Here is a 23,017-nt window from a genome sequence, read left to right as displayed (position 1 = left end):
CAATGTAGCTTTTAAGACATTGTATTTAGAGAGCGAAAAACGCAACGTCACAGCGAGCGATATATATAAAAAATATATATATATATATATATATATATATAGATTGCGTAACGAGCATCCTCCCCCGTGTAACGAGGGTACAGCGAAAGCATTGCCAAGTCGCCGCGTGACCGGAATATGCAACGTGTACGGTTAGCAAGGTTGCGGAACACTTACGAGATGCTCGCCTGAGAGAACCTCCAGCAGGGAAATGAGGTTGTGCCCGTCCCGCAGGTCTTCGAACAGATCTCCGACATGTCTGCTGGCCTGTAACAACGATTTCACGGGTCAGAGAGCTGGCTAATTCAATTCCCGGCTCGCTCGACTGAAAGGAAAATTCATTTAAGACAAATCATTAATTGAAGTCCGTGGGACGGCGGAGGACTATACCACGTCAAAAAATACAAAAGACGCGTTGCGGTATCGACGAGCTCGACCCTTTTGCGAAAGATCGAACGGTAGAACGGCGACAGTACTCTCGATATCGATCTAAATTAATTGCAAATTATTCGAAGGTAATTACAACTCGTTTGTTGGTGTTACACTGAATTACTCTAAATTAATTCCAACTTGTACTAAATTAGTTAGAACTCGTTGGATATTATAAGTTGTTCTAAATTCGTTGCAGTAATTAAAAAGTTGTAATCTATGGATTGCTTTTCGTCAAATTTTCGTTCTCGCAAGAGAAGCGGAATTGTCGAACTCGTCGATATGATAATGGTCAGTGGCAAGACGAACTTGCTGAACATATACACACACACATACACACACATAGATTATGCTGAAGTGAAAGAGCTAGAGCACCGATTTTTCAGAAACTCGCAGACACAACTTGATCGATGCAAGAACGAACATCAGAATGAACGTCAGGATGAGCATCGTGGCTCGTGCGAGTTTCACGGAAATCGGTCGCAATGGAGAATCTTGCAGGTGAGAGTGCAGGCAACGGGCAAACTCTGTTCGATTCTATGAAACGTGCAAACGTGTTGGACAAGAGGAGAGATAGAGAGAAAATGAGGCAGAGAGAGAGAGAGAGAGAGAGAGAGAGAGGGAGAGAGATTGGATAGAAAACGGAATATGGATACACGAAGAGGCAGGCGAAGCATGCGAGTATTTTGGAACGGGCGATATCGCGTGCCGCGCGGAAATAAACGAGTTGTTCGGCGCGGTCACGTGCGAACGCGGCGGAATCCGCGAGCGTCAAACAACCCGTGAAACTTTGAACACGCGCCGAACCAAGAGATAAGCCTCGAACAGTCGCGGCGAGGTGATCGCGTAACTCATCCCGGGCACGGTGCACCGAAATTTTTATCAGAAGCAATATCAGTCAGAGGCAGGCATGCATATTTCGTTCGAATAACGAAACAAATTTTATTTGTAGAATTTATTCGACATTTCATTCGAGACCATTGTTCGAATAAACTTATTCGATTAAAATTCTGTCGTAAAAATTTCTTCGGCTCGTTGTTCGAATAAAATCGTGTACGTGGAATTTGCTGTGATCGTTATACGAATAAAATGCCGTTGGTGTCGCGCGAGAACCGATCGGGGCGATCTAACGATCCCGTAATGGTAAAATCGGTCGAGAAATGAAGCCCCGATAACGAGTTCGAGGAAGAATCGCTTCCTTTCGCGTTCAAGGAGAGGAGGGGGTAATCGCGGAGTCAGGGGAGACAAAAGGACGTCGGAGAGTAGGAAGGGAATTACTTTTGCGGTGTTGTTCTGCAAGCCGAACTGGGACACACAGAAACGGTTCGAATCTATACACTCGGTGCATGCGTTACAAATTCCTGGTAACATCGGCTAAGCGGGTCGACAGCGACACCTGCCGTGGACTTACAGTGGGGGAACAGCACGGCTGGTTGTTCACAAGGACGCACACGTGCAGACACGTGTAAGTCTGAAAAAACACATCGGTTGAGAGATCGATTCGCGGAGATCGGTACGGTTTCCGCGTGCCTCTCCTCTCAATCGACCGAAAGCAGTGGAACGATCCTTCGATCGCCCGATCATGCCGGTTTCGACACGCTGGATCCTGGCAGAAAGACCTCGAGATCCTTGCACAGTCAGGTCATAAAAGCTGGCCAAAGCGATTTCGTTCGTTTTCGGGAACGGGACAATGCCGATCTCTTAATCGTTTCGGTCTTTTGCTTTATATACATGGACATTATTCTTTGAATGCTAACTTTCGCGATTAAACGAGTTAAAAAGTACTGCAACATGACAAATGTCATCGTTCCGCTAATTGGTCTTAAATAATTTCACTGTAATTACTTGATCGCTGTCAATCAATTAAGAACACTTCGATCGAACGCGCTTTCTACCAGTCAAGCATGTGTCATAACCGCTACACCTGGCAGAAGGTCTTCGATCAACGGTGCAATCGGCATCGCTTTCTGCCAGGAGGTCCTCTAAGATGATCTACTACAGTCGGTCGTGCGGACGAGTGGTCCTTGACCGATCTATCCCATGCAATTCTAAATCGATTGCACCACGCGGCGCAACCGGCGAACGTAATTACGCTAAATGAGTCTGGTCAGGTCTGCGAACAGACGCCCAAGGCTGTCGAGGTAGGCCGACACTGTCCCGAAGGTTTTTGGTCTAGAACCCTTTGGTCCTCGAAGCTTCAGACCGTCTTGCCAAAGTTTACCAATGTATATTGTCATTTTTATTTTTACTTTAACTTTAGCTTTAATTGATTTATATATACGGCAAACTTTCTTTATCTAAACTTTTGTAAAGCGGTCATCTAATAGCGATTGAAGATCGGACGAAGCGTTCGAGGATCCAAGTGTACAACTACCGGGGTCCTAACGACGTTTCATCTAACAAAGAGAGGACCCTCAGTGAAATTCTGACTTTTTCGTCAGCCTTTGGCAGTTGGTAACGGTGAGGGGAGCTAAAGAAAAAATTTGAAAAATAGTTTGCCATTCGATTTTGAATTAATGAATAAATGATAATAATAATAAACTTCGAAAGAATTATCAAAAGAAACTTTGACATCTTGGTACATCCGATAAGAGATTAATTATTTCTTCCGGCGGCGTAAGGGGATGTCATTCGCTTCGGAAGCTCGACGATCGCGGAAAGACTGACGAAAAAGTTCAAGTTACACCCGCGGATAGCGTCGGTGAGATCTAATTCCCGGACCACTCGTCCTAATTAATCGAGGGACAGGTCGCGAGACCTCTCCTGGATCCATACCTTGACGTACTTCCAGTGCTGCGGCAAGCGTGCGGGGACAAAAAGAGAGAACATGTATACAGAGAACGCGGCCGCAACCACGACCGCGAGTCGGTTGGTTCTTCATCTCGTAATGTATCTTATGTAATCAGAGAATTCCTCGGAGAGGAACAATCGGCGCGTTGTCGCGAGACCGGGCGGACTCGGAGCCGGCCGGGCGCGCGCTACTGTTTCTCCTTCCGACGACGCGGCGCGGGACGCGCCGCGCCGAAAGAGAGTAAAACGAGAGCGAAACGAAAGTAAAAACGGTCGGAGTAGAAACAGAGATCGAACGCGCGGCCCGTCGCGGCGTGTTTTTTTTTTGCCAGGGCCCGGGACAACGACCGATGATCGTCGGCTACGAAATCGGCGGTCGCGCACAACGGCCGCCATGATCGATCGATCGAGCGCAGAAATGGCTGCCGGGGTTGCCGGCGCCCGGAGAGTCCGGAGTGCCCGAGAGTTGACTCGAGAGAGCCGTTTGTGAATGGCCGGCGAAAAAGTGAATGGTTTCGAACGGTTTCCTATGATCAATCGGTTTCACACCGGCCTGGTTGTTGCCGGTCAACCGGGATCGCCGGCTAATTTTGGAGCGCAGTCATCGCCTACCCGGAATACCTGATTGCTCACCCGAGTACCCAGGTAATTAGCCCGTCGCAACTTCTCGAACGACGGGGTCCGGCTCGTCACGGCTCCGAGAGCACACGGTGACGCAACACGCCCGCGGATTTTATGCGTTTACGGCGCACACACGTTACTACTCTGCCTGGGAACCACGGCGAGGATGCGCGATCAGGATATTACCGTGGCACTTAACGGTCCCCGCCAGCGAAGCTGGGTCCGTTCAGACCCCGTATCCATGAATTTCTCGACGTACCGTCGACATTGCCGTTTTTCGCGCGAAGATCGCGCGTCGTACGCGTAAAGAATGACTAATATTGTAGCCACGTCGTTAGAGACTAATGTAATGCTTCTAAGAAAATGGAATTTCAGGAATGAGTTACAAAGTATTCTATTAGTACACTGCATAGCTGCATACGTATTAGACCGTGACTGCAACGAATAGATACTTCGTATAAAATTTCATGCGAAAAATATTTCGAAGAAAAGACTGTTCTCATATCAAATTCTATATTCGAGAGGAATCTTCGAATCAAATTTTAATCGAGTAATATTATTTATTCGAGCGATATCATTTGAATAGATTGAAGGAATGAGAATCGTATTAAGAAATCCTGCTCCGCAATCGCGTGGAGGAGCGAGTTCCCGAAATTCCTAAGACGCGACGTTGCGACATCGAGAGCCGAGAGGCCGACGTCTCTGTTTCCAGCGTAGATCATAGATCACCGGCTCGAGCCTTGTACCGACGATCCATCAGGGGCCGAAAATCCGTCGCGCGGTCGTCCCCGTAGGACGTCTTTATTCAACGGAATGGAATCCATAGACGTCTATGTTACTTCAGCGGACCATTTCCTGGCGTGGACGTTACGCAATGGCGGCGATGCGTCATGCCCGACCGTGCACTCACTCTCGAGCCGCCTGTTTTTCCCAACCCTGATATGCAACATCTCCAGACGCCGGTTAAATGATTGACCGATTGGCTGACTGACTCTATAACTGACTGGTTGCCTCACCGAACGACTGACTGACTGACTAGCTGGCTGACTGCATAACTGGTTGGTTGCCTGACTGGCTGAATGACTGACTAGCTAACTGACTGACTGACTGACTGACTGGTCGGCTGACTGGTTGACTGGCTTATCGTTCTTGTAGTCGCGCGCCTAACTACCTACCTGGCCACCTACTTATCGCGCAAGAGGTGGTAAATCGGGAACGTTGTCCGCACGAGAACGTTTCCGAATAAGGTCAGACTTGCGAGAGGAAAGGTGGGCGCGCGCGCGCGCGGCGGAATCGAGCAGGTAGGCAGCCCGGCTAACAGAACCAGTACCGAGCGGCAAGCAAACACGCGGTACCGTTCGCCGCGTTACCCTGGAATCCATGGCCGGGGAGGACCGATTTCTGTCGCGTGCGCGACAGGAACGTTGAAAGAGAAAACAAGTGGATCAGGTCGATACGAGAGACCCCCGGCTGGACCGAGAATTGGAGCGACGCTACGCGGCTCTGGATCGTCGAGGGCGAAGAAGACACGCCTGCTATGAACAGGCCACGCCTATTTCGCGCAGGCAGGAAGAACGGAAGGATCTGCGAAGCTTGATTTATAGACTATAAAGTCTAGATTGGAGAAGGGTGGAAACTGCCCTAGATTCGATGAAATTGCGAGCTACCAAGCCACGCCTATTTTATACAGAGAGCAAGAGGAAGAGTCTTTGATCGATAATTTTCTAATCACCTAATAGTAGGAATTACGTTATCCCTAAATAAATAAATAAATAAATAAATGGAAAGTCTATGATGTTAGACTTTTAGCGAATACAGAAACTACTCTTGCAACTTGCATCGCGGAATAAAAGGGCTAAAAGGCGTTAAAGGCCGGAGTCCACGCGGCGAAAACTTTCGAGCGCAGCGGTAGAACGCGGAAGCTTGTTTCGAGCGGAGGAGGGTAGCTGGCAGAGGCAGCGAGCATGAGTAAAGGGTGAGTAATGCGGTCTCGATAGGCGCCGCTCGAGCCGACGACTAACACAGGAAGAAGAAAATGAGCCTCGATAACCCTCGAAATGCCATTCGAGTTATGCTCGCGCCGCTTACGAACCGCTTCGAAGTCTCGCCCCTCTCTCTCTCTCTCTCTCTCTCTCTCTCTCTCTCTTTCTCCTTTCTCCCGCTCATACACGCATACAGTAAGCAACGTGAAAGCCTCGCCGGGAATTTATCCGCGGTACGAGCTTCGATGCTTCTATTTCTCGGTGTCGCTGGATGATCCATCGATCGGAATCGTGTCGCCGGCTCCGATACCGAAAACGGAAGCGGGGGCCGCGTCATCGGCGATTCACGGCGCTTAAACGTCGACCGGACCAACGAACTAACGAACCCGCTCCGACCAACGAAAGAACGGTGTCGCGAGGATCAAGGCTAACGTGTCTCGAGTTGCGAGAATTGTTCGCGGTCGCTGGCCGTGTCGTCGACGTCCGCTCTTCGTCATCGTAGATAAAGCGTCAGGAAAAAGGGAGAGCGACGGATAGATAGAGAGAAGAGAGAGAGAGAGAGAGAGAGAGAGATGGTAAATCAGACGAGTTCCGTCGGCGTCGGAATCGTCACTGGCATCGACGCCGTCGTTTTTTCCGTCTTGCGTGCCCGCAACAAGAACGCAACGGAGAACAGTGGCGATGGTTGTTCGGTAGCGATACTTGGAATCTCCTTAATCGATCTTACGAGCGGCAACCGACCCCGACGCCCCAAAACCCGGTCGCCGTGCCGCCGCCGCCGCGTCGTCGTTTAGAACATCAGGGCGGTCACATGCGGCAAGGAGATCTAGATACCGGTCAAACGGACATTCCGCGACGATACGACGCTTAAGATCCGCCGCGAAGAACCGCGGAAACTGTTTAGAGAAAAATGTTTAGAGATGCTAGAAAGACTCTTAGAGTTTCCTAATAAAAAATTTATTTCTTGAGAAATATCCTAAATCGTCTAGCAGATCTTGCAGCCCTCTACATAAAATCGTTCATACATGTAAAAATCCTAGAATCTCTATAGAAATCGTAGAGGTCTAGACAAGATTCAAGGACCTCTGAAAGAAATCACAGCATTCCATAATTAATCCTGGAGCCTCTACAAGAACTAGCATCGTCCAGAAAAAAGGCCTCAAGATCCTTGGGGTCCGAGTCTATTCGCGGTCTCCAGGAATAGTGGCGGAGCCTGCGGGAATAATGGCAGGTTTTCCAAGAATAATCGATTGCAAAGAAGGCTGGTTTTCCGAAAGTGGCCGGGCACTCGGCGAAGCCGGCGAACAGGTTGCGAGTCGCTATCGTACCCGTCGATTTCCTCGATTCTCACCCACACGGTTTCCTCGTCGCGTTGCCTTCTATAGCCGCGTGAAACACCCTCCTGGAAGGGATCGCGCGACTCGCGACACGCACGGCCCACGCGCGCGTCCCACATCGACGCACACACACACGATTACGTTCACGCCCACCCACGCGTGCAAGTATACCTGCGGGACCGGACTCCGGCACAGGACCCGGACCGGCGTGGAAGGTGTCTCTCCGTGTGGTTTTCTCTTGCTGTTCTCAAACGGCGAAGGCAACGGCATAAGGCAACGCGACAGGACAGACACAACGCGCGACGCACACGAGGGTTACGAAACAGCTGGTTGTCCGCGGGCGTTGCGCGCCGTTGAGCTCGCACCTATCAGGTGTTTCGATACTCTCGCTCACGGGCTCGCCCAACGCCGAGTAGTCGCATTCGACTCGGGTTCGACTTCTCCGCGAAGCGTGCGGCCTCCTGACCGTCCGTCTAAGGTCGGTCTAAAATTAGTATCGCTCGATATTTCGAAGGAAGGGCCGTTGGAACTTCGACGAACAACGTAATTCAACCGACACCCCCGACCTAACCCACCCTCGGGCATGATCCCGGCGATCTCTGATCGTATTAACCCCTCCAACCGAGTCTCCGTTTTTCCGCTACGGAATTACCCGCTGGTTTTATTTCCTACGATCACGACCGATGTAATGTTCTTCTCAGAACAAACCTCCTATGCGCTCGAGAACTAGCAGCTAGGATAAGGGAGTCTGAACCGTAGTAAAACCAGTACGAAAAAACTGAAAATGAAAATTCGGTGAAGTCGTGAAAAGCTTGGCGAGCGAAGAAGTCAATCAATTGTTGGCTCTCCCAGCTACATATAAAGGAAGCTGGCGGACGCAGAAAGTGCGTTCGCGCGCTCGATCGACCGTTTTCGGAGCGCTCGTGGTTCGTTCCGAGGCATTCTCACCGCGGACGGCGGTTACGCGCTCGGCGTTAAGGTGGTGCTCTTACCTTTTTCAGATGCTTGTTCACCCATTTGGTAAATGTTTTCTTTTGGATCGCGTCTCGTTCGTCTGCAATCAGAAAAGGGTGGCGGTCGGTTAGTTAGCGGACGCGATTTCCGATCGGCAAACAAACGCCGAGTAATCGAAGCGCAACCAACCCCCTCCCAGTTGACCCACCCACCCCCTGACCCGATCGAGAAGATCGCAGCGAGATCTTTTCTTCTCTCGGATCGACGTCGACGCGGTCGCGCGCGTAACCGTGGTGGCGATTGAATCCGACGATCGCCTACGCGCGGCCCTAGAACTGGCAAAACGTCAGGCATCAGGCAGCAGGCAGTCAAGCAGCCGGATAGACGGACAGGCAGACGGACAGGTGGGTGGTTGGACAGGCGAATAGATAGGTAAAGTAGGCAGACAGGTAGGTAGATGGGTGTCGGAGACGTAGGCATTGCGAGCAGGAAAAGGAGCAGTCGATCGGGCAAACAAGCGAACCTAAGCTCCGAAGTTTGACGACCAATCAACCGGTTAATCGCCGATGCACCGAACATCGATCTACCACGGCTAATACTAGCTTCCTCTATGAATTTTTCTATCGTTTTGTTACACAAATATATACAATATAAGATAACGGCGAGACCCTAAAAATTGTCGTAGTAAAATATAAAGTATAAAATGCTAGACATTTTACACAAACATAAAATAATATATATGTAGAATAACTGGAATGCGGATTTTTAATCGTTTCGATGACATGACAACGATAATGCAACAATATACATTCTGCGTTAAATTGCCGAGCCGCGTTAAAAATTATTACAGATCCGCACTCCAATTCTAATCAACTACACGATGAAACAACGAAAAGAAACTCTCACGGAGAATTAATTAATCCAGAAATCGGAATTCGAGTTTATGGTCGTCGCGGCAGTATCATTCCTGCACGCGTCTCCGGACGTAGTCGATCGAAAGCCTGTGATCGCGCCGACGAGATATTAGGCTCGACGACGCGATCCAAACGAATCCGAGTAGGAGGCGCTCGTTCTACGAACCGGCAATTAATTACAACCGATTAACCGATTCCATCTAGGCTACCGGCGAACACTTTGCGATATCGCCGACCGTCGTCGACTCGCTTTTCGAACGGACTCCGTTAATAGTCGTTCCACCCACAGCCGGATCGCGGGCTCGCCTGTGACACGGACAGCTGTTGCGATCCTTTAAGTCGTCACGGATAAAGTCCGACGACTTTTCGAACGAACCGGGATCGAGGAGAGCCAATTGCTGCGCCCTGTTGGCGGACCTCACCGATTTAACCCACTGTAAATCTATTGTACTTCCTTATCCCCCCTATCGTATCCTCTTTTTTCTTTAATTCTTTTTGCATAATTCTCTAAACATGAATAAATATGAAAATATTATTTAGAGACGCGAATTAATATTTAATCTTAACACCAATTATAATGGTAGATACGCCGTTCGCATGATTTATTCCCCTGTGAGCACTGATCGAGGCTCGAGCCATCGACGCGATCGTGGCCGCCGACGACGACGACGACGACGACGGACTCGGAAGAGTGGCATACCGAAACATAATGGAGATAAATTGGGACAACGAGGACACACGCTCGGGGCGCTTGGAATTTCGGAGGGAACGAGAACAATTGAAGACCGTGGGCATCGACGGGGATCGCGACGGGTTTTTTTTTTCTCGTGACCAACGAATCCGTGGGACGGATCAGAGAGCTCGTCGAACACTTCCGTCATTGCGGATACAGCGACGAGATCGTATCCCGATCGTGCTCCCGAGAGAGGAGCATACACAGTGCTCTGGAGATTCGTTTGTCGTGGCCAAAATTACATTTACCGATCTTCGTTATTTTCGAATCAATCACCGTTGTTATACTCTTTCGATTAATAAATAACAATAAGATAATGTATGCGAAATAAAAATTATCCAAGACGATTGCGAGAAATAAAAACGAAGTAGAAGCAAATGGTTTTTTCGAACACTTTAATAAGATTGAAAAGAGTTGAAAGTTATGCGTATGTCAAAATATTGTAATAACGTTAAAAATCGTTATCGTCGCGAGAAACCGGATCTCCAAGTCCACTGTGCAACAAGACAAGTATCGTCACCGCAACCCCCGTTTGCAAAAGCGACTTTCCCCAAACGAGAAGGAACTAGAGAGGCGTGAACGCGATTTCTACGGAAGCCTGGGCGATCTATGGTATCGATTAGGCACACAACACTTCAAAACGTTAGTGGATGTTACGATCTCACCGCTGCCGGCGTTACTCGATCATCGAGATCATGTGAGAAAGATCTATCTGTTAGCGGATCCGAGTCAGTCGATTTAATCGTTTCCAGCAGAACTCGTATTATATATAAATATATACAACACTTTCTCGCGACTACTTCTTCCGTAACAAATGGCTTCTATATCCGTGATACGTGAACAAATAAATTATTGTTAATATTAAATGATCCACCGTCCGGGGTGATAAACCTGCTCTGTAAAAGGGATCGTGAAGCTGGTTAATAAAGAATTAATAAAGAGACGATAACACGAGTCGCGCTGGTTGAAGTACGGTCAAGGGATTAAATTAATATTGCTCTCGAATTGACAGCGTTCTTTAAATCGACGCCGCCCTCGAATCGACATTGTTCTCGATTCGAGGTCGGTCTTGAATCGACACTGCGACCGAAAGGAGGAAACAGTATATCCGCGAGAAAACGATTTCGACTGACATATCCGAGACGCGATCGTGACACCGCGGACACCCTGTAGACCAGTGCCGAAAGGTCGGCCGAGCAGGTCAGATGCCGAGGTAGGAAGCTGAAGCGTGTGCCCGATTGCGTGATAGAAAAAAGGAAGAGCAGAAAACTAAAACGCCTTGGGAGAGAGAGAGAGAAATCGTTGGAAAAATTCTGGCGGGCACGGGGGACGAGGGGCGGGGTAATAAGAGAGAAAAGAGAGGAGGTTCTCGGGCGGTGTTTCTCGAGGGATAGGGTCACGGGCAAGGGGGTGTAGTTGGACTGGGTCCAGCATCGGCATGCCAACTCTCCACCTACCGTGCGCCTCGATGAACATCGCCCAGCAACCCCAGAAACCCTGCGAGCTGCCGGGCCGATGTTCTGCGGGCCCGTTCGCGGCGTTCGCGGCTCGGCCGCGCCAGTTCTCATCGCGTTCGCTGCTCCACCAACCGAATCCGTGTGAATATCCGTCGCTCTGACCTTTGAACTTGGACAACGACTCCTCGTAGCCGCGCTGCGAGCCCTGTTCCCGGTGCAGCTCCGCGACCGCGTCCACCGGGTCGAAGCCGAGCCTGTCCTTGTAATAGGCCTGCGTCGACATCGCTGCGATATCCTTTCTAATAGAGTCTTCCTCTAGGGTTCTTCTGCACCCTACGACGACGACGCCTTCCTCTCTGCTCAACACAGCTTCAAGAGACCGAACAGATCCACCACCCGCGGCTCATCGGGTCCCCCCTTTATCACAGTGCTCGGCGTTATTCGAATAACGGTTGATTCACTCGACGTCCTCGAATCGTTTCTTCGAACAACATTCGAAGATTATTAAGAGAAATATATTTCGAATCAATTCATCGATTCGAATCAATTCATCGGTTCCAAGTGATTCGAGCAAATTCTTGGAATCAAGTTCGTTCTACGCGACGTTGATCAACTGCTGCTTCGAACGAATCGTGCCACGTTCGATGAATTAACTGGACACATTTTTTATGAGCAATTGAATGTCATTCGAGGAATATACTTCGGTGAAACTTCGATTCGAATCACGTCCGACTACGTTTCATCGGCGTCGGCGCACGCACCCCGTTCTCTTCTCTTCCAGTCGATTCACACACGCGGTCACGAGTCTGTCGGCGACCGGGACACTTGTTCGCGGTTTAGATCGGTTCGGCAAGGTCGCTTGCTATGGCACATCGAGTCGGAAAGCCGGCCCCGACTCCGCGCGAACACCTCGTATCACTAGAATCGTCCGGGATGGACACCGAGAAGAGAATTGGCTCCGTTACGATGATCGAACTTCTCTTTATCTGTCCCTCTCTCTCTCTCTCTCTCTCGGGAGAGAGGAAGAGTGTCTCTGCTGGCCGGTTCCTCTTCACTTTCGTTTCGTTCTCGATTCGTTGACACTGGTCGCGCACTGTGGGAAACAAACGGAACGACGTCGAAGAACGTGAGCTCGCGAGAGACGGTCCGGGGACTCGTCGTCGTCGTCGTCGTCGTCGTCGCGAGACCAGGGAAAACGGTTTTTCGAGAGTCGCTTGCGGCAAACGGCGGACCGGTGGGACACGCGCGGGACAATGCAGGGACGTGCGGAGAAGAAGCGAGAGCCGGACGGACGGACGGACCGCGCGAAAGATAGAAGAGAGAAGAGAGGAGCAAGAGAACGGCTAATTTCGTTCCCCGGTTTGTCCGACGGCTCGTTCGGCCCCGGCTTCCAGACGAACGAACGAACCTTAACGAATCAACGACCGAATTTATCACGGCACGTCGCAGACGTAACCGCTCGCCGTTTCTCCGTCGAATTAGCCTGATCGGGTCTCTTTCTCGCTGACAGACGGCACGGTTTCGGTAGCGAAGCGAAAATCTCGAAACGAAGCGAACCGCGCGCGCGCGCGTTAGGCGATCGAACTCGCGATCGTTATTGGAGAGCCGGCGATAGAAAACGGCGCTGCGTGGTTCGACAGCGGATCGCGGGAGTAGAGGAAAAGGTGCACGCGGGCGAGTCGGCGATCATACTAACGAGCGAATGAACGAGCGAACGCGCGTACCCAGCGACCGACGAACCAGCGGCGAGCTGCGATCTACCAAACTGACGGTCCACGAGACGCCCGGTGACTGAGAGACACGGCCCTGCCACACGGGGATACCCAAGACCATCGAGATTCCCGCATATGGTAATGGAAGCAATGGCATGTGGGTGTCGTCTTCTGGATCGGAGCGAAAACAAGCAATTGCAACACACCCAACGGATACAACACTGTCTCTCCGGTTAATGGCTCTCGGAGCTGAAAGAATTCCGTTCACCTCGCGTCGACGCCGATTCTACCGGTCGCGACCGAGGGAGACGAAGGGGTGGTTTCTCGGGGCTCCCGTTTTCGAGAACCGGCGACAGACGTTGCGACACCGAAAACAGGTGTAACAGCCTCTGGAACTTTTCTGTCGACAGAGTTCGCTTTCTTGAAGTTCGAGGCGGTGCAGAAAATTAGGGGATGGCTTTCGAGTAACAAGAACCAATTGCAACCAGCACATAATAGGTTCAATAGACTGTTTGTTAAATGATATTAATTGTTTCTACTTCGAGGCTAATCCACGGGGCGTTGAAGAGAAAATGAGGATGTGGTTTCCAGTCATCCTCTTTTGAATCATAAAAAAAAACCACGAACAAAGATTACAACACAGAGAGTGGGCACAATAGACTGACTAATGTGTATTACAAGCGGGAATTGATTGTTTCAGCTACGCGGCTGTTCTACGGAATTCGCAGGAGAAAATGAGGGGGTGGTTTCCTCCAGCCACCTTCTTTCGAATCGTACGAGAAATAGGCGACAGGAATTGCAACATAAAGAACGGGGAAAATAAGTTAGTTAATTTTTATTACATCGTTACGTCCTAATTTGTCTTACTACTGAATAATAATAATAATTATTATTATTATTATCATAGAATTGGTTTCTTCAGTTTCGGGGTCGTTCCACAAGCGCGGAGGGCAAAACAAAGGGGTGGTTCTCTGGAACAAGCGCCGGCAACGGACGTCGCGAAACGCGAACAACGAATCCAAGCCGTTGGCCAACGATTCTGGAGCTGGAGCTACGGTTCGCAGCGGCGATAGCCGACCGGCGGCAAAATAGAAGACGAGAGAGGGTAGCGGAGAATTATAGAGGTCTTGGGCTAGCGGAGCCGCGGCCGACCCGTCGTCGACCCGCCTCGGTCCGATTCCTCTCTCGCTTTCCGTCTGCTCCGCCGGAATTAGATGCGAATAGAAAATAGAGTAACGCGCGTGTCACGAGCCACGCGGTGTTAGCCGGCCTCCGGCTCTGACCAACCGCGTGTCCGTAGCGCTTAGACCTAGGCGCGCGCGAACGTGTAGAAAGTTCGAGAGAAAGCGTGCACCCGGTACGCCGCGGCGCGACGGTGTGCGAGGAGAGCGCACGTAACACGCGCCAACGGAGCCCCGAGAGCGCGTCGGCAATTTCCGATCGGACGATTCAGAACTCGAAGAGCAAACCAGCGAAGCGAAGAACTGAACCGGCACCCTTGTTAATTTGACGATGATTCCAGCCTCTTACTCGTGCCCGGCTCGGAAGGGCTCGAGAAGAAAACGATTCGCAGGAACGAGGCAGGAATTTGCTACACCGACAGCCAGATTCGTGCTATTTCTATCGCGTAATTTAATTAAATTGTATTTTAATCACGTCGTAACTTCGACTAGATTGTACTTCGGGTAGAAGTATATGGAATCGGACTTAGAGTTGAAATACGCTGTGAAATGAAATACAATGTACTTTTTCGGAACTTTGTACATTGACATTTTTACGTTCTATTCCGTTCCATGTATTTCGACGATTCTCGCAACAGTTCCGAGTAGCGTAGCGGCCCAACAGCCGTCGAGGATGCAACGGGTGGTGAGTTAATCTCTCCTTAAGAAGAAAACGATTCATAAGAGACGAATGGAGCCCGGTGACATCACGACAATCCACGTTCCCTTCTCCCACCTGGCCGCGCGCAACCTCCTACGATCTTTTCGTTCACCGACACACGACTCATTCGTGACCCGTGCCGGCGAACGAACGCGCGGCCTTCTACAGAGCGAGATCGTGGAAAGGTAGCCGGGGGAATCGGTCTTGGCCGACACGTCGAACCTGAACGCTTGCATACGAAATGTCCTTACCGCGGCGATCTAGAAGGCTTTCTCGCTCTCCTTACCGTCTCGCTACGCCGCTGTCTCTGTCCCGCCACTGTACCCATTAGCCGACACCTGAGTGACTCATTCCGGTTTAGTCGCGCCCACGCGTTTCGACCCTAAAACTAGCACACCTGGTCCCCCGTGCCAACGAGATCGTTTCGCCAACCCTCCAACGAACGGCGTCGGTGAATCGTGAGGCGTAGCGACGAAGCTTCGCGATATAAATATAAAATTTTTGCATAGAAGTCGGACGAAGTGCTGATCTTTTTCTGTATGTTAACGAACATGGTATAATATTCAAACGAATCAAATTAAACGATGCGATTGTTTTGCGATGTGATCGAAAGACGTCGCAGTTCCAATTCCTCAGGTAATTCGATTGTAATTCGGCGCATCTCTGGTATGGGAGAGCGAGAAGAATGCGACCAAGGGGGAGGGTGGACGATTTTGAGCAGACGATCGGCTACGTAACAGCGGGAAGAAGGAAGCGCGTGGACGCGGATCTCGCCTCGAATCGGATCGGATCGGAATAACGCGTGCGGCCGCGCGCGGGGCCGCATTGGGTACCCGCGGAGGGGCCGGCTCGGCGGCATTCTTGCGGCAACAACTTGGCAGCGGCGGTATAACGGGTCCGTGTACCCCCGGCCTCTATCGGAGAACTCTGGAGAGCTCTTGGGAGCCGAGAGAGGAAAGGAGAGGGCGAGAGAGGAGAATAGGAGAGAATAGAAGAGACGAGACGAGGACAGAGGAGAAAAGACGAGATGAGAAAAGAAGAGAAGAGAAGAGACCAGAAGAAAAGAGAACAGTAAAGACCAGAACAGAAGGAAACAGAGTAGACCGGAATAGACCACGTAGTGATCAGAAAAGACCAGAAGACAAGAAAAGAGATCAGAACTGAAATGACCAGAAGACAAGAAAAGAGATCAGAACTGAAATGACCAGAGGACAACAGAAGAGATCAGAACTGAAATGACCAGAAGGCAAGAAAAGAGATCAGAACTGAAATGACCAGAAGACAACAAAAGAGATCAGAACTGAAATGACCAGAGGACAACAGAAGAGGCCAGAAGACTCTCTCCGCCGCGGCGAGTACAGTTCGGCCAACCTTGAGCAGCACGCGGCCGCTATAACGAAGCTCTGCGAGTTCTCTCGTTCTCGGCCCCCGCGAGTACCCCCCCGGGTACCCCCGTTTCACGTTTTCACAAGCGTTCGCCACCGGTTCGTCCCGCCCGATTCGTCGCCGGCCGGTTCTCCAACGGAAACCCCACCTATCTTGACATCTCGTAACGCTTCTCGCCTCCAGCCAAAGGACGACCAGCGTTCTCCGGCGACCACGATATATACTACTACTCCTCCACCCGATCGCCTTGGACATCGACGACGTCCTAGTTACGGCCGGCCAAAGATTAGAGGACTCTTACGGGCCGCCCTAACGAGAGCAGAGGGTGGCCCCGAGGCTGTTGTCGCACACCTCGGCCCTTCGCAGCCGCGCCTTCGCCTCGGTCGATATCGCCCGACACCGTGGGCGCGGCTGCCACGATCCAACACGAGGAACGATATTTTTAACTGACCGCAGAATCGCAGCCGATTTTTCTGCGCAGATCGAACGTATAGTGCGAACGATGCTTAACCCTTCACTGTATCACGATCGTTGCAGTTCGAGCGATTGGTACTTCTTCGATCGGAATTATTCCATAGAGGAAGGTGAAGACAATTTTCCACTTAGTATTTCAGTATTTATGAGAAGCGAGGATAAGACAATTTATTCTGGTTTTTCACGAGCTCGCCACGTTCGATCGGCCTTACCAGGGGTACCGAGGGCACGGCCAAAGCGGTCTCCTCTTTCGTACGTACTATAGAAACTCTAGAGACCTGAATATCGATTACGGATCGCGACCTTTAGCGGCGCGCGAGACCATCGAGCCGCGTCCTCGCACAGCCTCGAACTTGATACGCGAGGCGCGCTCGCGTCTCGAAGGAACGGACTCGGTCCGCCTCCGATTCACGAGGATGCCATGTCCTTGAGGATGGCCTCCGCGGATGGAATTCGCGAGAGGGCCCGTAAATCCCCGGCCGACCTTTCCCGCGGCGCTGGTGGCCGAGGAGAGGCAGAAGCGAGAACCGGCGACGGATCCCCTCGGCTCGCCGAGCTACGTTTTTCGGTGATAGACTCTAGACCGGCTCTTTCTCTCTCTCTCTCTCTCTCTCTCTCTCTCTAGACCGTCCGACGCGATCGAAACTGGTTTCCAAAGGATGCCAGGGTCCGGGCGTTAAACCGCTCTGCAAAATCTTCATCGACGCCGAACGATCGTCGTACCATTTTGTTGCACGCAGAGAGCAAACCGACCACCACTTGCACTTTCGCGGGTCTGTTAACGCGGCAACCAAATACGGCTTTCGGATTGAACGCGACGGAGGTCGCGGCGGCTGACCAGGTGGGGATACCCGGTGTGCTAAGGAGAGCGAGCATGGATATACCGTCATCCGATCCGCGAACAACGCCGATCGCGAGAAACTTGGACCGGAGGCGAAAACTACCGGCCAATTAGCATCCGATTCTTGGAACTCGATTCGTAGACGTAAACAGAGCTCGGTGAAACAGTATACTAAATGACAGATAGCATCGTGAAGAGATTTTCTTTTAGATCGTGGACTTGTTTCTAGAAATAGCATGCTCGCTTTTAATTTTAAATGATACTGTAAGATAAATGATTTCGAATAGTTGCTTGGTAATAAAATCCCTAATATACGAGAACGTTGTAAATTTCAGCTAATTATCACTGGACAGACGATAATAATAAAGCGGGGTCTAAACGCAGACAGGCGCGGCGCGATACGTGAATCGAAAACTGCGAGACAGGCTTCCCCCTTCGCTGATTCAACACGGCCGACGAACGGCTGCTCGCTGTGCTGCATGCATTGCGGATCGAAAAGAAGACGGGTGGTGCCCTTCGACTCGATTTCGCGGAACGAGGCGTGACGTTCTACCCAAACTTTCCAGCGCGGAACGGCGTATAATCGAGCTCGAAATCGGTGAATCACGCGTCGCAAACGATAACCGTATCGCCCGGGCGAACGATTAATCTGCATTCCGGTCGACCGCAGGCAGGCAGAGACCTTGAGCGATCAATCGACGGGCGGCAAGAATTCGGCAAAAGCGGACAGCACCACCGTTCCACTTTCGAAACGGTGGGACGCCGATTTTCCAAATTTCAGCGAGGTTCGAGGGACGGGAGAGCACACCTCGGCTCTCGATCGCGAGAACCGAACAGCCCGGCTACGGAGAAGAGTGCAGCAGAGGCTACGACCGATTCGGACCGGAGAATAGGTCGATCGGACCAAATTAAGAAATTCCAGGTACACGACGCGCCAGGTCGACCGAAGAGACACGCGCGGAGAGAGAGACCGTGTACGTGATACGCGGGCTCGCGTCTCGCGGAGCCGGTTTGTCATAGAGCCCTCCGCGCCGGCCTGCAATTATTACGCAATCCCCGTATTCGATGAAAACCACTTTCTTCTTATTCACTCGACGAGAGAACACCGCCTTCTATCTCGCGGCGCGCGGCTGTGCAAACAGTTCCACCAAACCAGGTGCAACGAGTGTCGCTTCCTCCGAATTTTAGGGGATTTGCGTAGGGGTGGTCCGATGGGTCCCCTGCGGTTTCCGCAAACTGTGGGCGTTTTTTTGGTGATCGCCGATGTTCGACGCATTCGCCTTAATCTAACTACGATATGACCGCATCCGTTCCTTTTCGATTTTCCTAGAAGATCCAACAACCTCTTTACAATCGTCAGAATTTTTCTGCGAGCCCCAGAAGAGCTTCGGAGAAGACGCAGAACGACCTCGCAACTTTTCGGAGCAAGACAACCGTTTCGCAGGGACTAACGGGGCAGAAGTGGATCGGGGCATCGTCACGGTTCGATCTCCGTTGCATCTCGGCCAATTCTGGACCAGTTTCGGCCCGGTCCCGGTCAGGACCGAATTCCTGGCGGGGCCCCCGGATCGACCGGGAACGGAACGGGCCCCGAGAAACGGCACCGCGGCGGCAACAAACACACCGCGCCGTCGAGGCAGAATGGGAAATTCTTCGAAGGGAACGTCCCCTAACCGAGACATTGGCGCGGGGACCCCGGGGGAGACGAGACGGAGATCGTAATCTTGAATGAACACGAAATCGGTGCGAGTGTATTTCTTGTTTGGTGAATCGCCGTGGCATGTCTCACCGTTTCGTGATTACCAACAAACGCGACGAGATAATGGCTGGAACGAATGATTCGCAGCCGAGTGCGAGAAAGAGACAGGGGACGAGAGTCGAACGACGCACAGTTATCTCTCTGCGTAAAGCGATCGTTTATCGTTGAAACTCGATTTCTGGACTGTCGTGTTTGCGCAAAAATTTTGTTGTATATCAAACGGAATTTATCAAGAAGTAATCTGATCAATGATCAACGAGTACAACTCGCGTTGATTCTTGTAAACGATTTATAATATTTGGGTGAATATTAATGGAGCAAGAAAAGATGACTAACGATTAAACCACGTTACTTACTACGAATTATCGTAAATCAGCGACGATATAACTAACGAGTTGCAATAATTGATAGCGAGTTGTAACTCATTTCGACGGGTTCCGTAAACCTAGCGTTAATAAATGCCAGCACTCGGACTGGTTACTCGCGAAATCTCGGACCCCGAGCATGCGCGCGCTTGAGCGTTATCTGCAGTTTCGAACAATTTGTAATACTAGACAGCTCTTAAAACCGTAATAACGCTAAAATAATGTTGTACAGGAGAAACGGGTTTCCAGAGGCGGCCGCGTGCGACGTAGCAGCAGCCGATGTCTGCTGCTGAACGCTCTCGCTAGTTTCCGAGGAACTGATCCCTCGTAAAATCAGCCCTCAAAGAACATTTACCGGGACGGTCTCTGTATACTGGAAGCGATTCCAAACGATCCCCATTATACCTCGAAGAAGAAGGAGAGACCAAAGATACGCGGATAGGACCGAGACACAGAGAGAGAGAGAGAGAGACAAGGGGGAACGTAGAGCGTGACTCACGGAACGCCTCGTGTTTTGCTGTCGGGCCACGGGGGGGTTCGTCGAAAAGAATTTCGCCGAATGGCTACGGTGGTGCCCGATCAAATTATTCCGATCACACCATCGAGAAGATTACCGCGTGTGGCTTGGACTTTTAGCCACGAGAGAGAACCCGGTCCGCGCGCCGTTTCGGTGGCTGCGGCAGAACTCACGGCGACGTTTACAGACAAAGAAAGCGGACCGGATTGCGAATGTTAGCGCACGTGTGGCAATCGCTAAAGAATGCACTCGCGGCTGCAGCAGCAGCAGCAGCAGCAGCACCGTGGCGGTACCCCTCTCCACGAGAAGAAACTCTCTGCGTCAACCGTTCCTCGGAATTCGCGGCTACACCCGCGATACCTCCGCGATACCTCCTACGTGATTCCTTCGACGATTCCTCCGAGATTCCTCCGCGAACCTCTCCGGCTCTCCGCGCGTGCACGTTTTCCCCGTCGCACCACCGGGGGGGATAAAACCGAGAGTCGTGGCCCGCACGACGACGACGCCGCGGTCTCTCGCAACCAAGCACGTGTCAACGCGTGCGAAAGGAACACACCCGCGAGGTAGTCCGACGCATCCCGGTATCTTGGTTTCACCTTCTCGGTGTTCGCACGCACAGCTTGTTATCGCGACCGTGTGTTTGCACGACTAACGATGACGACGACGACGACGACGAGGACGAGGACGAGGACGATGACGGCGACGCGTTCCGTCGCGATAGCCGACCGCGATTAGCCCGTTCGCGAGTAGGACAGACCGCTAGCGATATAGCCGTGGAGAAGGAGTAGGAGGAGGATAACGTCGAGCAGGAGCGAAGTAACGCGGCCGATACACGCACCGTGGACACGAGCAGCACGACTGACAGACCCGGATAGGACAGACAGACAAACGGAGGGACACACACCGACCGACCCAAGACGTGGCACTGGAATTCCGTGGCCGGAGAACGTGTACCGCACGACACAACGTTGACGAAGTCGACGCGCGTATCCGGAACCCTGAGGTAACACGGCCAGGTAGCAGTAAGCTCGGCTCGGCTCGGCTCGAGAGAAGGACGGACAGTGTCCGCTTAGATGGAAAGAGAGGCTAGGGCAGCGGGGAAAGAGTAAGATCGAACAGGAGTGAGAAAGAGAGAGAGAGAAGAAGGGGATTCCGTCTGTGGGAAAAAGACGGAAAGGTGGGCCTGAGAAGGATGAATGGGCCGAGGAAAGAGGAGCAATAGAGGATAAGCCAGAACTCGACGGCGCGGAGAGAGGGGAGGTGAGGACGAGAGGAGAATGGCGACTCGTAGAGTGCAAGGAACGAGAGAGGCTTCGAGAGAGAAGGAAGAAGACGAACACACGGGGGAAGAGGGGAGAGAAAGAGAGAGGGAAGGGGAAAAGAGCGAGGGAGCGAGCGAGCGGCTTGCGAGTTGGAAAAGACGCGATTTGCCGCTCCGTCGTGTAGAGCACGTCGCTTCGACACAGACTGCGCCGGCCTGGACAACTGCCGCCCACCCAGGCTGCCTCTACCAAAGAGCCAAAGAGGTTCCAGTGTGCCTCTCCTCTCCCTCTCTCTCTCTCTCTCTCTCCTCTCGCGCTCCACGCTCGGTTCTCCTCCGCTCGCCGCGCCGACACCGCGCCGTGCCGTGCCCCGCCATTGCGGCTCCGTTCATCCTTCACTTTCTCCGCGCGCCAGACAGAGAGAATAATAGCTCGATCGGGGGCTCAGGGGGTGAGAAACCGGCAGACACACCGGTCGGTACCTCGTGGAGGGGATTCGAGGATAGGGGATAGGGGATAGAGAGAGGTCCTAGGGACCACAAGCCGGTCACCACACGCTGCTGCAGCCTGCCGTGGTAGGGACAACCACGGCAGAGTCGGGAGAGGCATCTGGCTCTCTTTTTGACAGCGACTTGCCCGCAGAATCGCTGCCGTTACGAACAGGTTCGTAGGGCAGGTCGCGCACCGTGCCGTGCCTCGCCCTTCGAGGCCCAACTCTGCACCGGCTGCTTGTCCTTTTGCACCGGCGGAACCGCAAGGTCTTTTAAATTTTCCGAGCACATGAGGTCTGCCTTAAAAGGGTTCGTAAACAGCAGGTATAAATCGGCTAAAGGGGGTTCTTTTATGAGTACCCCTACCGATTTTGTTCGACACCTACAATTTTTCGGATTCTTCGTATTACACGTTTACACCTGTTGAAACCTGACAATTCAGTTTATTTCGTTATTCCCCCAAAATTGAATGAACCGTTGAACGGTCGAAGAATCAACGAAGTCGAAACAATAAAAGAGAAAGGTACTTCAGGGACAGGTGTGTTTTACAATGCACACAGGGGTCGTGCATACTTCTCTGTCGGACCTCGTACAAATAAATTTAGTGCAGTAAAGGCGACAGCTTGGTATCTCGTTATATGGTGTTGGGTATCGTCAGTGGTAGCCGGATTTCACAATATTATTTCTCCTACGGTTTCACGTGATTTCACGTGACGCGACATTAGTAGCATGTCTCTACCTTTATCAACGACAGAAAAGAAGTGCGATCATGCGATAGCACAGGCTATAGTTATTAAACAACGCTCGACGCGTCTCGAACCTCGAGGCTGTACGAAACAATTCTATGCAAAGGATCTCGCGGAACATCGAGTGGTAATGGCGACGATCGTAACAGCAAGGTTCTATAACTAATTAGCCGGCCGAGTTCTCACCTATCCCCTCCGGCCGAACGAGATCGCTTCGATGGCCGTCGAAAAAAAGGATCCGACTCGTTCTCGCCTAGCGATAAGCTCGCGCCGCGAAATATTCATGAATCTGGATTAGAGTCCGACGCGGATAGATCGATCGGTGGA

At 51.5% G+C, this 23,017-nt stretch overlaps 1 protein-coding gene across 36 annotated transcripts in view; it reads right to left on the bottom strand.

Annotated features, from left to right (window-relative positions):
* Shot (dystonin-like protein short stop) overlaps positions 1-23,017 on the bottom strand; it is an 89,283-nt gene that overhangs the window by 56,376 nt on the left and 9,890 nt on the right. For 4 of the 36 annotated variants that reach the window (XM_078181575.1, XM_078181587.1, XM_078181589.1 and 1 more), the window contains exons 1-6: positions 21,096-21,407; positions 11,419-12,349; positions 8,191-8,252; positions 3,244-3,261; positions 1,880-1,939; positions 217-306 (exon numbers count right to left, since the gene is read on the bottom strand). In XM_078181575.1, coding sequence (XP_078037701.1) covers positions 217-306; positions 1,880-1,939; positions 3,244-3,261; positions 8,191-8,252; positions 11,419-11,539 — 351 coding nt within the window. In that variant the 5' untranslated portion in view covers positions 11,540-12,349; positions 21,096-21,407. Of the gene's footprint in view, positions 1-216; positions 307-1,879; positions 1,940-3,243; positions 3,262-8,190; positions 8,253-11,418; positions 12,350-21,095; positions 21,430-23,017 lie in introns of those variants that run through there. The other 32 variants (XM_078181590.1, XM_078181594.1, XM_078181612.1 and 29 more) reach the window with 21 other exon arrangements.

Source organism: Augochlora pura, chromosome 5 (assembly GCF_028453695.1).
Source record: "Augochlora pura isolate Apur16 chromosome 5, APUR_v2.2.1, whole genome shotgun sequence".
Taxonomy (NCBI): domain Eukaryota; kingdom Metazoa; phylum Arthropoda; class Insecta; order Hymenoptera; family Halictidae; genus Augochlora; species Augochlora pura.
This window is presented reverse-complemented; position numbering and strand designations above follow the sequence as displayed.